Source organism: Hyalella azteca, unplaced genomic scaffold, assembly GCF_000764305.2.
Source record: "Hyalella azteca isolate HAZT.00-mixed unplaced genomic scaffold, Hazt_2.0.2 contig5956, whole genome shotgun sequence".
NCBI classification, from domain to species: Eukaryota; Metazoa; Arthropoda; class Malacostraca; order Amphipoda; family Hyalellidae; genus Hyalella; species Hyalella azteca.
The window spans coordinates 145,010-162,772 of NW_025936130.1; the positions used below are offsets into that span (position 1 = coordinate 145,010).

General features: G+C 37.1%; 1 protein-coding gene across 1 annotated transcript; it reads right to left on the reverse strand.

Annotated features, from left to right (window-relative positions):
- Positions 1-671: 671 nt before the first annotated feature.
- LOC108671163 lies at positions 672-16,626 on the reverse strand. Its single transcript, XM_018158647.2, has 6 exons — positions 15,651-16,626; positions 7,408-8,716; positions 6,366-6,473; positions 5,907-6,044; positions 5,426-5,505; positions 672-2,076 (listed from the first exon to the last, which is right to left on the reverse strand). The coding sequence occupies exons 1-6, from the start codon at positions 15,855-15,857 to the stop codon at positions 1,927-1,929; spliced, it is 1,992 nt and encodes a 663-aa protein (XP_018014136.1). The 5' UTR covers positions 15,858-16,626; the 3' UTR covers positions 672-1,926.
- Between the last annotated feature and the right edge of the window lie 1,137 nt (positions 16,627-17,763).

Consider the following 17,763-nt stretch of genomic DNA (forward strand, 5'->3'; position numbering starts at 1 on the left):
GATGGGTTCAACAGCATTGAACTCCTTTATAATTTCTAGGTTATCTTTGCAGGTTTCTTTCTCCGCTTCTTATACTCAGGTTTTGGTTCTTCGTGACGTCTTCTCGCAAACTTTAATCATACTGTTTCTTAAAATTAATGCATGAACCTCATACGTGACCATCTTATTGTTCAACAATAAACAGAAAATTGAGCCTTTATTATTTTACATTAGTTGCCATTTGATCCTAAAAATCAATGGACACGACTTCTCGCTTCGCTCTGCAATCTGCATCACAGACAAAGCCCGATGAAACTTAAATTATTATTGAGAAAATTTTTAGTCAAAGATGCAACGATATGAAGTTCAGCCTGCCTAATTGCCCCCCAAAATTATATGCATTTTAATGGTTCTTTTTAGTGACGGTTTTATTTCGTTCTAACCAAATTTTGCATTGCACCTTCATTTCTGACTTTTGTGTACTCCAATCATTTCTCCTGAAATGATTTGCTTAATTAAGATTGAAGGTAATCTCGTTTAAGATTAAAAGGAAAGTCTTTCCATCTTTTGCAAGAAAGAACTTCAGTAGGTTTGTGTTACCTTAATATATTCACATTAATAAATTGATGCACAAGACAGGCTCTCACTCGTTCAAGGAAACTAAAACAACTTCCTCTTTGAATAATGAATGAAGTAACCTTTTATTAGTCAAACTAGTCATTTGCTATGGAAATGCATGCACTTATTTTTACTAATAACTAGGTAGTATTGCGTTTTCGTCGTCCTCGCACTAGAATTAGAAGTTGTGTTTTTCTAGTACGAAATTATTTGATGAAATAACCTTTTAATTGTAGTTGTATGAATGAATAAATTTAACGCGTATTCAAATTAGACAATGAGATTTCCAATTTAATTACATTTCATGTGCTAAATTACGAGCTAATTATATACCATTTGATAAATTGAGTAATCCAGATAGAGGAAGAGAATATTGTCTAATTATTAACTCACAATTGGTGACATGTTACATTTGATTTCTCGTCACCTCACTCTATTCATGTCTGCTCTAAATATTTATATATTTATTGCTCTATTTATAGTTTCTTTTGTATAAATAATGTGGAAGTTAGTCTATAGCTTTTCATTCAATACGTATATCGTCATTTGGTGGCATCGAACAATCTAAATTTTTTGACGTGATTTTAGTACTTACTATTTATTATAGTACAGTAGTGTTTATGTTACATGATTCTCTCGTATGATATTACCAAGATTGTTATACATTTATCACAACGAGCACAATATTGTTAGTAATATAAGAAGTGCGCTCAATTCAATCTCTCTCCATAAGTTACAGAAACTATTCGAGATTAACTTTCTTGAATAAACACACGTTATTACAACTCCCACATTATAACGTTATACATCATTGAAGCTCCCTGGAGCCTCAAGTCGCATGGGCGTATCCCGAAATTTCAAATGTGATGTGCACACGCATTTAGAAAATAAGTGGCACTTTTTCCAAATACGATGCACTTTTTGCCTTTGTGTGGGCCATCGTGACCCAATTTAGCCTGGCAGAATGGTGCATCAGTGCTACGGGGAGAAAGTGTCACTATTTGTTAGATATTCATTTTTGTATTTGTCAGATATTTTTCGTGCTACCACGACGGACTTGTGGTAGTAGCACTAAACACCGACGCAGAACATCAGCGTAGTTTGGGGCCACGAAAACAGCAATATCGGCTTCTAAACCACATGGATGAGATATGACACGTTTAAAGTTCATTACTCATCACAACCGGGATATTTGGATTTAATGCTCACTGTTTCTAGCAAGAGAGATATTATGAAATTACGTGTACTCCCCATCCTAATAAACGTAATATAATTCAATGTATATGCATCATCATGACAAAAATTTGCGGATTCAATTTGCATTCCCCATCACGACAAAGATATGGGGTTATAGCGCATGATCCTAGCGAGTAGAAGCCACAGCAGAGCAGCCCCCAGGCAGACCACAGCCCCGGCCCAGCCCATCGAGAGCGACCAACCGTACGAGAAGACGCGAGCTGCGTTCAAGAACGCGCTCACCTGCGTATAGAAAATGAAATCTGATCATGAAGTACTAGTTAGCAGTGGAATATTGTTTAGACTATTAGTTATATCATGGACTATTAGTTAGATTGTGACTATGAGTTAGCAGTCATGTCTGGCAAGTAGTGAAGAAGTTGAAGAAGAGATTAAAATGACATGCAAATCACGTGCATCAAGAGCTAGAGAGAGTACTCATGTTTGTACTTTGATGTAGTAGTAGTAATCAAATTATGTCTAGTCATTTAAAGATGGGTATAATAACTTTATTAATTAGTATCTTATATTATAGTATAGTATAGTGATATAATGTAGGAGCAGAAGAATAGGCCAAGTTGGGCCTGTCACCGATTTGTGTCATCTTCGTGACTTTTTTACAGAAAATCTAAAATTTTGCCTATTGACTAGGTCCTTTCAAAACTGATGTTGAAATAAATGGCTACTGGACTTGAATCGAGTTCATTGGGTGATGGGCTCTTCAAGTTTGGAAACACGATTTATTTTTGTTCTTTTCAAGCTAATTCCGGTGACCATGCACGCTACATTTCCAAACTGCAGGTGCGATGGCACGGTTGCAACACACAACAGCAGAATCGATTCTGGATCTAGGTTGGAGCGTCTGATTAGTCCAAGCTGTTAATTGGCTTCATTAACTTGCGTTTCGATGTGCTTAGAGAACTTCAACTTCTTGTCGAAATAAACTCATAAATCGTTTTTCATTGTCGACTTTTTGCTCATCTTTTTCTCATTACAATCATATCTTAATTTTCATGCCACAAGCTTGCTGTACATTGTTCCTACCTAATGAAGGGGGGAACACTTGTCAGCAATTAAACGCGGCTGCCACGTATCAGCCCAGTCAACTAAACTATCAAGATCATCTTGCAGCTGCATTTTTTTTCGACGAATCTTTGTTACATACACTGTATTATAAACGTTTGTGTCATCAACATATATAATTAACATTAATAAAAACATTCGAAGATTTTTTTGTGAACTCGTTTGAATATGAGTAACAACTTTAATAACTAAAAAAGGAAAAATTGTCATCTTCGTTGAAATGATATGCAGCCTATTAGAATAAATTGTGCATGGTACTGCATGGAAGAACGAAACTCAATTCCTTGCGCGAAATTAATAAATTTCCGGCAGTCTTCATCCTAAGTTATGCGTTTAAAAATTGTCCTCATTTCATTCTTGCCTGAGGAAAAATAATTTTACCAACGTCCACAGCGTCAAAATTTGCTTGCAATTTGTATAGAATTACGCATCAGCGTCTCCTGTGGAAGAAAGTCACAATTTTTTCAGGGATACAAGACTAAGGTTTAATTTTGCTGCTCTTCCTTCAGTTTGTAGTCGCTTGAGGTACTACGTTTTCACAACTATTAACAGTCTCGTACTGGGGTTATAAAGTGTTTAATTATAATTATTTTTTTCTGATGCATAAACATTTTTGAGTTCCTAAAGGAAACATGGGTTAACTATTAATCCTATTATTAAGATCATATTAATTATGTAACGCTGCTTATTTCTCTCGTATGTCGACAATCCAGTTTCCGTTTAAACTCGCATGAAAAGAACAGTTTTTGTGTTTTATCGTTGCATGAATTTCCTATTCGAGTCGGTGAAATTACTCAATTACTTTAAATGTTCGAAGTTAGTTTCGTAGCTGCAATCACGTTGTGGATAAATTACTAATGAAATAAAATGAGAATTCAGTCCCTAATAAAATTTTGTGATGGTTTGCATCGACTGTTTGAAAGTTCAATTCTGTCAGAGATATTTTACTCGGAAGTAAACGAAAAAGCAACCATTTTTCACAATTTCGCATTTCATAAGCTATGTTGAATCTGTCGTATGAGTCTACATATATTTATATAAACCAACTTATCACGCTGAATATATACCTCGACGGTATTATTTTTCGTCGCATGTTCGAAAAAGTTAAATAAAAAATTCAAATGTAAAAAAAATTCTATGTGCATTTATCAAATGAAGCACTTTCCGCCGCACTCTACGTTTGCTTAATCTCTCTTCACGGAAGTGACAAAAAACACACGCGTTCAGGATGTGATAAGAACTGACACTGAGCGCTGCCATACACATGACCTTAGAAGTGAATGGAGTTGAAGAGAACTCTCCTTGCACCTAATGATTTTTTTACCAAAAACTTCAAGTTGCAGTGCACGCCGACTAACTTTTTCCTGCAGATGGTCGCGTCAAACTTGTTGGTTTGTAATGCGATCGTGACTCGAGTGTACAATTAAAGACGCTTCGCAAGTGGCATCATAATAACATGCCTATAAAAATTACTTTTTAAAGACCACACTTCTAAAGAGGCAGGTGTCTCCAATGTTACACATGTACAATTAATTTCTTATTTCACTTTTATATATTTAAAAATAAAAAATGTAAACATTTTTAAATTATTTTTTTTTTCTGACAATTGATTCACGCATTGTCTTCGACTTTACGCAAGTGTGCAAATTTTCAGATCGATTGGACAGGTAGAATTGTTTTAAATACTGACTATAAGATTTGTAGCAGACGGACAAACAACAAGAAGTGAAGTGCTATAAGAAGAAAGAAATCCATTTAGATATCCACTGGAACGTATACGTCCTATAACACAATGCACGATATAATATGTTCCTTTCAACTCCTCGTTCGTATTAAGGCATGTAAATTTACATGTAAACTAGAAAATTCAAATTAGACAACAGGTGAGCATTTCACAAAAAGTTGAAGACATTGTTTCATTATTGAAAGAAATTGATTTGTTATTGTTTCAGATTTGAAAATAATAGAGTCTGCTCTATATTGTTCATCGCATAATTTTTCAATTCGAATGAGGGAGGGAACATATTGTTCATGTTACGATTATGACCATCTCTGCATTTTATTATTTTTCTTGTGCCGCAAATGTGACGAAGCAACTTGAATCTGATTGTGAATACGCAGTCTAAATTGTAAAAAGTATCGATTTGGGTCCGTTTTCTATTTTGAAGCGATTGCATTTCATCAATAATGCTCCAATTACTAATTAATTTGACGTATTTGCATCTCAATTACTGTGATTAAATTGTTTCTCATAACTTTGTTCATCATGGCAGCTTTTCTAACAAAAGATACTGATTAAAAGAACATTCCACTTACATTGCCCGCAGATGACAAGTCCCTTATTTTCACAACGACTAAATTAAATCCAAAAGAATTTCTTGGTCTAAGAAAAACGTACTGCAAACAGAAGTGAACCAAACGGAATTGGAAAACATCACGTGAAAACGGGAATATCAATTCTGAAATGAACCGTGCAGAAGCAGTTGAGAAAATCTATATTTATGATTACCTGTGAGTCTACATTGGCGCAATCCTTTTTGGTCCGCCGCTTGAAGTGCATGATGGCCAAGCAGAAGACTGCGAAAATTGCTGAAAGAAACGGCGCAGTTTTTTTAATGTTCCAGTCTTGTACAGATAAGGATTGCTATAGGTTCATTATTTCAAATAGAAATATGAACCTATATGAACATATAATGAAATAATATTTCACAATTTATTATTATATTTTCACAATTTATTTATTTATTATAAACTATTTATTTCATTATAAATGAAATAAATAGTTTATTTCAATTGCAATGGATCGAATGATGTATCCTACCGAATATGACCAAGCGCGGACCTACGTGAATGAAATTCCGTTTTGACGAACTAATATTATTGATTCGTAATATACTTACGAGCATCGGTAATGCTGTTGAAATTCAGCAGACACATATAGGTTTCAGTTTGACTGCTAATTTTTTTATAACTTATAATTGTTTACTTACTTGCCAATATGTACATGACACCCGTAACCAAGACAGCAGAAATTTGTCTGTTGAGAATGCCGAAGAATCCAACGAGAGCGCAGGATGCTAGGATAATGCAGCACACCAGAGCGCACGATATCGATAAGTTTTGCATACCTGCAGGTTAAAAATTGCACTATCAATTAATCTGTTATATATAATTTTTGAGATCAACAATTTGTTTATCTTAACAATACATAATACCTTACATCTTTCAAAAGAGATAAAACCTGTATCATCTAACGTATTCCAACCGAAAGACTGTAATTTTTTCCATAAATTAAGATTGATCACATGATTCATTCATGAGAATTTTTTTATCTAGTATTTCTAGATAAAAATATGACAGATGGTTGAATGAGTGATCCGCGGTTATGTAGTATTTCTAGAAAAAAATATGGACAGATGTTTGAATGCCTAATATCCGCGCTAACTTACGCTGTATCCAGTCACTCCTCTGTCCTCTGGATGCATTAGGTGGATCAAGGTAGTTGATACATCCCGACATGCCGAACCCCTGTGCCGTCAGGTTGTTCTGTTGTTCCTCTGAAGAATGCGTTAATGCGGTTATCAGCCCGCCCTAATGTTACCCTATAATAATTATAATATTATAAAATATGTTGCCTTATGATATTATAACAATTATAATAATGTTACCTGAGTTATAAATAACATTATACTTGTATAAATTATCAAGTATAGTCTTAGAACTTGAGCAAGTTATGAGGAAAATTAGTTATAAGGATAAGGTTAGGGTATGTATACGAGTAGGTATTCTTCAAGTCCTCGATGAAATTCGATTTAGAATCTTACACAAGGTGCAGGGACTAAAAAATTAGTGCACTATGTAAAATTTGGTTTTAATTCTTGTAAATTTTTATGTCAATCTAATTAGACTTGTTAGCCAAAGTTAGTTACAAAGGCAATAAACTAAGTTACAGGCGTTGAAATTGACCACAATGCAACTGGCATTCTCATACACAAAGCCCATCAACCGCCCTGGTTATCTTTCATTTGAACTCTCGTCGAGATATACTGCAACAACATCGGATAGCATGTTATGTTTAAAAATAACCTCTAATTCTTGCTACACCAGCCAGCTTTGGCAGTGATTCTAGAGGCTTTTATTACGAAACCAGGGGCTATTTATTTCTCTCCGCTCCTATCTTCAAGCGCTTATTGCTCCTATATATAGTGTCTGGAAAATCAATCCGAAAGAATGATGAATGTCGACAGTGAACCGGGTCTTCGACTTTCATTTTTTAAATTAATCGATGAAAACTTACCACGATGTCGTAACAGAAATTTGGGAAATCCACGAAAATGTTACAAGGTTTTTCAGGTACTGAGGAACTACGTTTTATGACGTTTTTAAGATCCGTGTTAATGCATAGTTTAATTAACAAGCTTTGGCTTGCTTTAGAATTATTACCTGAAATTATTATTATTAATTAATTATTACCTGAAAATTAATGCTTACCTGACAAATCGACGCACATCGTCCAGATTCCACCGTGTAGTGGAGTCAGAAACATAATTCTTTCGCTGCTTTTGAGCTTGCTTATTCCGTTGCTCCGAACTGGTAACGTTCTGTCATCAGGAATCCGGTGAAAACTTGACTGCTTGCTGTCATTTCTAACTTGAACCCAAGGGCGCGTCAAGTTTTCGATTTCACTCGCTCTTGTTTGGAGTTGAGCATATTTATAGTGATTTGTTCCAACAACTGCTTCATCGCCCAAATTCGATGACAAATTTTTGAAATTAAGTAATTTTCTTCGCACCGCAGACTTATCCTGTTCACGGTCAAAGTAGATAGGTATGCTACTTTGGGGCATGATGTTTAATTTTTTTAAAGTTTCCTCTGCTGAATTAAGCTCCTCAAACCATTTTTCTGACCTGTTACTAATGAGGTTCAAGTAGGATGTGTGAGAAATCCTTCGTTGTTGTACTGGGCGATGCGGTGAGCGTTTGAATTTATTTACATTATCAACAGTGTAATAAAGTGACTCCAATAATTGGTTTCGCCGGCCAATGCGTTCAAATAATTGTAGTCGCCGAGGAAATTTCGAAATTTCTTTCAGACTATTGAGTGATGTCGGTACATATGTCACTGAAACCATATTATTTTCAGTGAAAAATTTGCCACCTGGCTCAAACTCGCCATATGAAGGTTCCCGAAATAATTTCTTCGCTGGACTTAATAATTGTCGCTTGAAATTTTCCTCATTGACGTTGAGAGTTTTTATGTTTGTGACCCTGGACTCACACCATCGACCAACACATTCAATTGAGTCAATTTCACCTACGTTTGGCACGAATTCGTCCTCGTCGCCGTTAACGTCGGCCAGCATTGCGCCACTGCCGTCTCCTTCATCTGCTTCAGGGAGTTTTACGACGTGATCAGCTTCATTTGAATGATACGATGCTTGGGCTGCTCGTCCTTTTGGATTTTTGTTTTGATTTAAGTTCCTTCGTGCGTCCAACGTTTTCACACTGGGAACTTTAATTATTTTGTTGACACTACTGATATACTCATTGCTATTAGTGTTCTTGAATTTGTTGTCGACTCCTAAGTGTCTGTAATCCAACCAATTGATATAATTTTTCGACTCATTCACGCTGGAAAGTGGCTCATGGATAGTTGATAGTTTAATTTGACGTTCAATATTCCAATTGTGGGCTTCATTTGAGTCTTCCATGATATCTCGACCTCGGACAGACCGCGATGCTCGACTCCACCTGGGCAAGTCGCCTATCAAGCGGACGGGCCTAGTCTCTCGTGCCGTCACCTGACGAAGGGTTAGAAAATAATTATATCAGACATGCTCTCAATAAAACAGCCCATACACGCTTGATAATATTGCGCAATATTTCGGGTTGTGCAATATTATTGAGCGTCTAGTGAGCACATAGACGGTTTGCACGTTAGTATGCGTGATTTTCAGAATCTTGAAAATATTTTGCACAAATGATGAGAATATATTGTGCCCTCTATATAAAGCGGTTCCAGTGTTTAGTAGGCCGTAGGCCTGTCGCCGATTCTTAACATCGCAGAACATTCACAGCATTTTGCGGTCTCTAAGGGGCTACATTGCGCAATATTCGCTTGGTGCGCACCTGGCGATCGTTCGAAGTAGTTATGCTCATAGCGAGTCAAGGCGTGCGTTAGGAAATTCTTCTAAACTTTATTGAGTTTTATAATAGTCGTCAGGCTATTTGGGATGTTAAATGCAATGATTACACGAATCATTCAAATAAATCATTTATTTAATATTCAGTGAATGTTTATGAATGAATTTCTTTTTGACCTGTCCTGTCCCTGTCCTTTTCTGTGATCTTTCTCTTTTATATACTACACGACTTTCTGCCACATAATTATGACAAAACACGGTTCAGTTTCGCTCGACATATTGACTTATGAAGTTCTGGCAAGGGCTGTTTGCGCAATATGGTTGTACGTTTGAAGGCGTGACTGCGCTATCGCTCAATTTGGCTCCTAAATGCTTAATATCATTGAGCAAGTCAAAAAATTGCACAATGATATTAAGCATCTAGTGACTGCAATTAACGCTCTGAAATGAAAAAAAAATATGAAGCTTTTTAAAAATTTAAATCAATGTCTATGCGGAACAATACATGCAAATGGTTGATGAATGAAGGTTATTTTTTGTCTATGAACTAGATTAGTCAGAATAATGATACTCGATAAGTATAAGTTGGACTGAACATTTGAGCCAAGATAGTGCTAACCAATTCATTTTTTCTGTTGTGAGAACATGAATTTTATCTTGCAAGTTTAATGTATTTTCTTTTAGTTACTGTTATGAGGAACCCAACTTATCGACGTCGGTGTACGCTCGATACGATCGAACGACTGAATGCGTCGAATACGTTCATTTAAATAAAGCTGCACGTATCGTCTTGCTCTGAACTGCTTCTATCATTAATCTGAGTTACCCATCCATCTTGACCAGGCATTATCCGGCTGAGGGCGAAGGTCAAGTTCATTCATTCATTCCTTTCACAAAGCGTCCCAACTCTTCTTTCAGCACCTCAGGCAAAAATGTTCAATTATGAGAAGTTGGAAAAGTTTAGTTCGTAGCATTTATAATCAAGTATTAAATTTGATAAACTGCAAAGAAATTATTATTCGTATTAAATTTTATTCTTGATCTGACATAAATTTAATTAGGTTTGATTGTGATTTTTTATCCCATCCCAATCGTGCTTAGTGCCGATGTTATGAACAAAATATTTTATGTGATTATAAACAATTGTACAGCTTTGCTAAACCATATCTACGGCAAATAAAATTGCAAGCTTCTCCATGAACATCGATCGCCTTATAATGCCGACTTTTATCAAAGGCTAATGTAATATTAGTTTATAACCTGTAATCTGCTATGGATGAATCTTGGTTGATTAATTTATCAGCAATTTTGGACGAAAATAGAAGTTGCAGTCTGAATTAAAATCGTTCATGGTGATGCATCTTTTGTGTACATATTTTTGCCTTAGTTTAATGGTCGACATTAATAACATTGCCAATAGATAAAATGCGTGTTATGTTACCCGATTAGTCATTTTAATTTGAATGGCATTTTATGTGAATATCATGCCAACTATCTTGAATTATTCTTAATATCAATAAATTGGTCATGTACCATAAAGCAGATTTCCAAAACAATGACTATTTACCACTAAAAACACTAGCGATCATAAAAAAATCTCTTCAACTATAGCAATGCAAGCATGGACAGAGAGGTACTTCTAAGATGAGGTACTCAACAAAATGTTCGTGCCGTCAGACCTCGCGCCACGTCGACGGATCGCACGAATGGCGACTCTTGCGTGTTCAACTCATGACGTGAGTGAGGCAGTGAGCACATTCTTATGAGCGCATTCATGACGTGAGCGAGAGCATTCTTCTGAGCGCATTCACTGAGCGCATTCATGACGTGAGCGAGAGCATTCTTATGCGCGCATTCATGACGTGAGTGAGAGCATTCTTATGAGCGCATTCACTGAGCGCATTCATGACGTGAGTGAGCGCATTCTTTTGAGCGCATTCACTGAGTGCACTCATGACGTGAGCGAGAGCATTCTTATGAGCGCATTCATGACGTGAGTGAGCGCATTCATGACGTGAGTGAGCGCATTCACTGAGCGCATTCATGATGTGAGTGAGCGCATTCATGACGTGAGTGAGCGCATTCATGACGTGAGTGAGCGCATTCACTGAGCGCATTCATGACGTGAGCGAGAGCATTCACTGACCGCATTCATGACGTGAGCGAGAGCATTCACTGACCGCATTCATGACGTGAGCGAGAGCATTCTCTTTCATGCAACGACGCAATGGAAATAGCATTAACAACACCAACGAGCAATGCAGGTCATTTTAAATGTGATTCTGAATATTATTTTGATAATACAAATCAATTGAACTATTTATTTATCAGTATTCAAGTAGAACAATTTACTTTTCTACTTCCAGAAGCCTTTTCATTCTCAGTTAAATCGAATGTTTTACAAAAAATAATACCACCTAATTTATTTGCTTTCTTGGTGAATATTTTATTCATTACGTTCAAATTCGTTTAACATGTAAAAATTCAGCGTTACAATCCATCTCTTAATTTTATCATGACGGCGACATTGCAAGTTTAGTGTAAACCTTTACTTGCAGTATTTTTGTATTGAAAACATCAATCTCAAAACCGTTAAAAATCTGTGCTTTCGGTCACTATTTTGAATAATGTCAGACTTCTGAAAAATTCCATTTCCACTAGATTTCGATGTCCGCATACGATATTTCACCTACAGGTAGTATATTTACTTTCTGTTAAAAGCAAAGAAAAAGCCAAGCAAGTTCACCACATCGATATTGACCTGGCGTTTTCTTTGCTTTTAAATTCCTTGGGAACTTGCGATATAAGCAGACTGATAATATAAGTACTTATGTCATGTTGCAATATATAGTGACGCTCAACTCGCCTGTTCGAAGTTACCGGACATTAGGTCAGCTAGGCACTCGACGTGCGATTTGCATGAACGTTTCAGGATCGTCTCCGGAGATTTGCATGGGCATTTTCGGAATAAACCACGTCAATGCCTGGTCAGTCCACGTTACTAGCTGCCTCCGCAACATGCCTATATTTGTCCGTGTGTTAGATGACGCCTTCTCGCTAGCTGGATCGATCATCGACACGTTCAATGTGTGCGGAGTACAATTGTTTGTCTCAAGAGTGTGGATACTTATTGCGTTCATTGAAGTTTCAATTTATTGTCTACAGGGAAAATGCAGCTAAATATTTGGCATGAATTAAAAATTGTAACCCGTTTTTCGTTAACGCTGGGTTCCGTACCATTGACTCTAATTTCATCTCCACTTCTATGTTTAAACGGCAGAAGGTTAATCTTCATTTGAGTCCTGTAGCCCTTCCGTGCTTCAAGTGGGCAAGGGTACCCACTTCGGTGCTTCATCGGTAACAGACCATGGGCCTCTTTTTCAGTGCCGACACTTCTATTCTAAGGGTTATTGTTGTCCTTGGTACAGCGCCCTCTTTCTAACGCGTCGTGTTGCTGCATGTGAATATAGAACGTTTGCCACGACAGCAGATCGCCTCGCTGCTTCCCTCAATCGATCGCTGGAGCTTCCGTGACTCGGTCAGCTGAATTGTCCATACCGCCGCACACATGCTAGATGCCGGCCAACAACCCCTACACTTATCTCGCCAGGAAAGTGGAACGTTTTATAACTTTATTTGTATTTTATTCAGGTTACTCAGAGGGAGTGCATGTAATTTCAGTGCCAGAGAGCGTCTATGGATTGAAGGTGGGAAGTTTTTTCGTTAGAGATTCAGCCTTCATTCTAAGTCATTTTCAACATAAGGTATTTGAATAATATTTCAATCCCTGATGAAGTGAATTTCTTCTTTCGATGGGTTTGTTAAATTGTTACTAATTTTTACACCATGGTATTCATCTGCCTACGTTGTAACTCTCATTACTGTGAGATTATCATTATATCATATAGGAATAAGTGTACCTTCCATCAATATATACGAACATATTTATTATACATCCACATTTCTAAGCCAATCTCTACATGGAAGGCCTATTTATGCAGCTTAAAAATATTTTCCACTCTTCGCTCACTATCTTACACGTGCTCAGCTATCGCTCATTTATCTCAAAATCAATTAATTTGTTATCAAGCCTATAAATCATTCAAAACAATTGTTGAGCTTATAAAATTAATTGTAATAACCCATATTAATGGTAAACCAAAACGAGCGGCGTGTATACACGAGGGATAAACTCAAAAGCTAACATTTAGCAGACACTCGGCCCATGGTATGAACAGGATTATTAAGCATGTTTATTATAAGACGATCAAAGCTTGCTCAGTATAGACTCCTCCCTGTTGGTAAAGCTCTCGGTAGCACGCAACTTTGCTCTCTCGGTCACGGTAACTTCCAACACGCAATAAGCTCAGCTAATGACACATAATCATTCATAAAATAATAAAAAAAACTGTTTCTTTCAAGAAACAATAAATCTACTGCTTAATATGCGAGCAGAATGCACATCTGTACTTTTCACACGAAAGACGTGTTTTATTTAATTCTAATGAATTTGTTTTCTGTTGTAAAAATATCTATAGTTTTTAAATAACATTTTTAGCGCATTTTCTCAGTTTCTGGAAAAAAACCCTATTGTGCTCGTCATGTCCGTCCGTCCGTCCGTCTGTCTGTCTGTCTGTGACTTCACGTTTTCGTCGATTTTTAGAAAATGCGCTCTCTGTCACTTACTGCAGTGAGTACTGAGTTACATTTTATATTTAAAAGCAATGTTCGAGGAGCACTTAACATGTATTCATTATTAACACCTTTTTAACAAGTTTTTCTTAGCTTAGCTTCGCGTTTGTTTGTTTGTTTGTTGTTAAGATTGAGAACGAAAATTAGCCCACTTCTGATTGTTCTAGAGATCTGAAATTCGGCATGCAGGCTATTTTCGCCTAACAATTTCAGATACAATCATAAAAACTAGTAATTAGAGACCGAAATTAGTTTAATTGAGTAAAGTATATATATAGTATATATATAGTATGACGTGCGTGCGCTCACGTTATAGACGAGCAGGCGCTAACGCTGCGTATCATCGATACGTACGTCAAAGGCCGGAGGAAGACAAAGCCGAGTGGTTCACGGCTGATTGGTGGATGTCCGGAGAGATCCAAGGCGTTCGATTCAGGGCTTATTGGTCCACAAAATTGGTGGTGCACGGCTGCGCTCCCTTATTTAGCTTTATGATTTAACTAACTCTAAAAAGTAAAATACTTAAAAAAAACTTTTCAAAAATACACGTTTTTCTTGTGGACTAAAAAGTAGAAAATAAATTACCTAAAAAAACTTTTTTAAAAACACGTTTTTCTTGTGGACTAAAAAGTAGAAAATAAATTATGGCTCGCCCCAAAAAACGTGGGTCAGGCTGTACGTTCACCATCAAATTTCCAAAATTCGTGTGTTGTGTGCTTTTCGCTTTAATCATAAATCTGCCCGACACACGTTTTTTGGGCCATAATTTATATAATTTATAATTTATTTTCTACTTTTTAGTCCACAAGAAAAACGTGTTTTTTTAAGTTTTTTTAAGTATTTTATTTCTTAGAGTTAGTTTAATGGTAAAGCTTAATAACGCGGTCCGCATATCCGAGTTACTGGCCGCAACATTGTGACCGCCCCAGGACGTACATAAAATTCTGAGGCACCTGCAATTTTCCCAGCATTTTCCCCAGCCTCCCTCAATCCCTGCGATCGCCGCAAGCGTACGTAAGACAAGCGACTTACGGTGTTCTTATACCTATCCTTCTGCCTTGAATTAAAATGAAACTATGGGACTACCATTTCGCTTTTTTTTACTTTTTTTACGCTATTATCAGCTACACGGAGATGAATTTGGGGTTAGGATTGCGTATTAGATTAATAATACTCCGGATTCGGGAAAGGTTGCCAAATTAATGATACACCGGATTCGGAATAAGTTGCCAAATTCTACTACGTCCCAAATTTATGAAGACAATTTTGCATATCACTAATGTTGCTCTTTCATTATATAAATACTTATTGCCAATCTGTGCAATACTTGGAGACTCCACGGGGTTGTTTAAGAGCATCAGTTAGATTAGAAAGATAATTTTCAGAAAAGCTAAGAATTCTGAGCTGCACTTGAAAAATAATTGTAAAAATATATGTATGAAAGAACCCACATGGACGACCTTCTGATATTAACAATAGAACTTTCATCTGTCAACTATATGTATATATTGTATGATTACAAGAGTGAACCGAACTTGCACTATTTAAGTCAGTGACCGTTGTGGGGACTTAACCAAAGTAGCATAAAATTACTCACAGCAATATTACTGTGATGCTATCATTATTGCTTAGAATTTAACTTACGAGTGAATGGCAACTTTGTGTTATACCATTCGAGCTGGTATCACATAAATCGAGCTGCTCGAGCTGATATCGGATGTGATACTGCTCGATTCGATTAAGAATTTTCACCTACATGATTGATAGTTTGTAGAAGTAACTAGAACTTTGAACAGTCCTCCAACTGTCTAAAATCAAGCACCTAAATCTCAAGTAAAAAATAGTTCAATTAAAATGTGCACTCAGTTTAACAAGCATTCAACAGTGAATCAAAACTCACCTTAGCAACGATGCCCCCGAACAGCCACGTGAGAGTGTGTGATGCATTATGCTTTTGGACGAGCGCCTCAAGCAGAGGCCGGTTCAGAGAGATAACCTCCCAGTGGTTAGAGAGCATAGCTGTACACAGCAGCACCGTGGCCGCCACCGTCACCGTCAACGTCAGCGCCAGGAACAAACATGCGGGATGTGCTCCTTGACTACCCATGGTCACAAGGCAGGCGCTCCCGCATGAGCCTCCTATGTTGACGACGCTGCTATATCCCTAACAAAATTTAGAGTCGCCCCAGCTTCTGGTAACCCAAATCAGAAGCTGCCGCATCTGTAAATTTTCACTGGCTGTCCACCAGTAACTGGCTGTTCACTGGATGTCCACCACTGTAATCTGACGGTATCCTGTCTACCATGCACAGTAATACGGTCGTATTATTGCTGCACTGTCCACTTGACGATGCTTGACGGTTCTCTTGCTCAGTTGCGCGTGATCGTCGGTCAAATTTAGTGGTTATTTTCAAATGAGGTTCCAAATAATTTGTCATTATTCTAGGGGCTAACCACACACACTTTCTGTCTCATAACGCATCTCTGTAGCTTTGTTAGTTACGCCTTCCATTGCAAAACCTAATCATCTTACTCCATCGCCACCATCTCATGAAAGAATGAAATGCGCTAATATGAAATTTTTAGACAAACGATCATTCATTAACATGTTTATTCGTCTCGAAATCAGTATGAATGAATACGTGCATGAATTCGAAATCAGTGTGAATGAACGACTTAGATAATGAGCAAACAGTTTTGGGAGAATCAAAAGAAAAAATTAGCATTTCCTGACGCAAGCTCAAATAGTCGGATGCAATGTTTCTGAAAAAGAAGAAATAAACTATTGTGTCCCAGTAAATAATTAAATTTGTTGCTTGCCTAGATCAGAGATCTATGTTGATTCAAAGAATCAAATTAGAAAATGGGAGTTGACATCTGGGGGAAATCTTAAAGGAACACAGATTAATAAATTCGGTAAAAGTGTGATTGTAGAATTGTTTCGTCAAAAAAATTGAACAACATTGAATTTCGCCTGTATCGTCCCGGTTAGGATTTAGTTTTTAATCATATGGAATGGAATGAACACGCACGCTGTCTATGACTCTCCAATCCTAGCCTGCTAAGAAGATACGCATAACAAGCTGCCTCTCTAAGAGATACATGACGGAGTGTCTCGATTCATCGACTTCCAATACGCAACGGTGCGCCGCTCTGCGTGCATTTTACGGACTCCACATTTACGCACCACTGATATTCGCTATGCTTCTAGCGTCTTCGATTCTGATTGTACGAATTCTCATGGTATATTTCATGCCTTGATGAAATTCCGAAGAAATAAATGAAATGTGTTAATAACTTTTATTAATTTTCTTTAGAATATGATTGGTTAGATTTTTCAAATCTGGCTTGCTTGGTTTTAAAATTATAATCAAATCCCCTGTATGGTATCGCTCATAGTGGCAAGAAGTCTTTGTAGGATTTGAAAGGGTCAATTTAAGTGCGTGAAATTTCTGCGTTGTTGCATTTGAGAACAACTGAGGTAATGAATTTTGAAAGCTTCGAATTTCCTCAAATTTTGTTTTTGTACTTGTGTGTTGAATGGCAGGTTCAATATGGTTTTGAAAAATTATTGGTTCCGCTCTGAATACTGAAATCGACGCCTGGAAGCAATATACACTCGTAATTGTGCATCATCACGATGGAATAATAGATAATGTCACAAAATAGGATCGTGACTGGAAATTAGAAATATAAGGAATGAAGAAGCTTTTGACTTTCACCTGCACTTCTCACGAATGATGTTTTTTATTACGAATACCGATTATATGTCATATTTTATACTCTGCTTGTCCCACAAACGAATGAGAATAACTAAGGCACCGCAGGTACAGCAGCAGCAGTTGTTTAGATGCGGTCGACCGCACTATCGATCGTCTTGTCCGATGTATTGTTGAACGTAACAACCTTGCGACATTGACCTAGAGGTCCGCCCCCAAAATATTGCGCGCAGTTGGTGAATGGCTGCATCTTGACGCACGGGTATGCTCGTGACGTTGCAATTGCGCAGATAA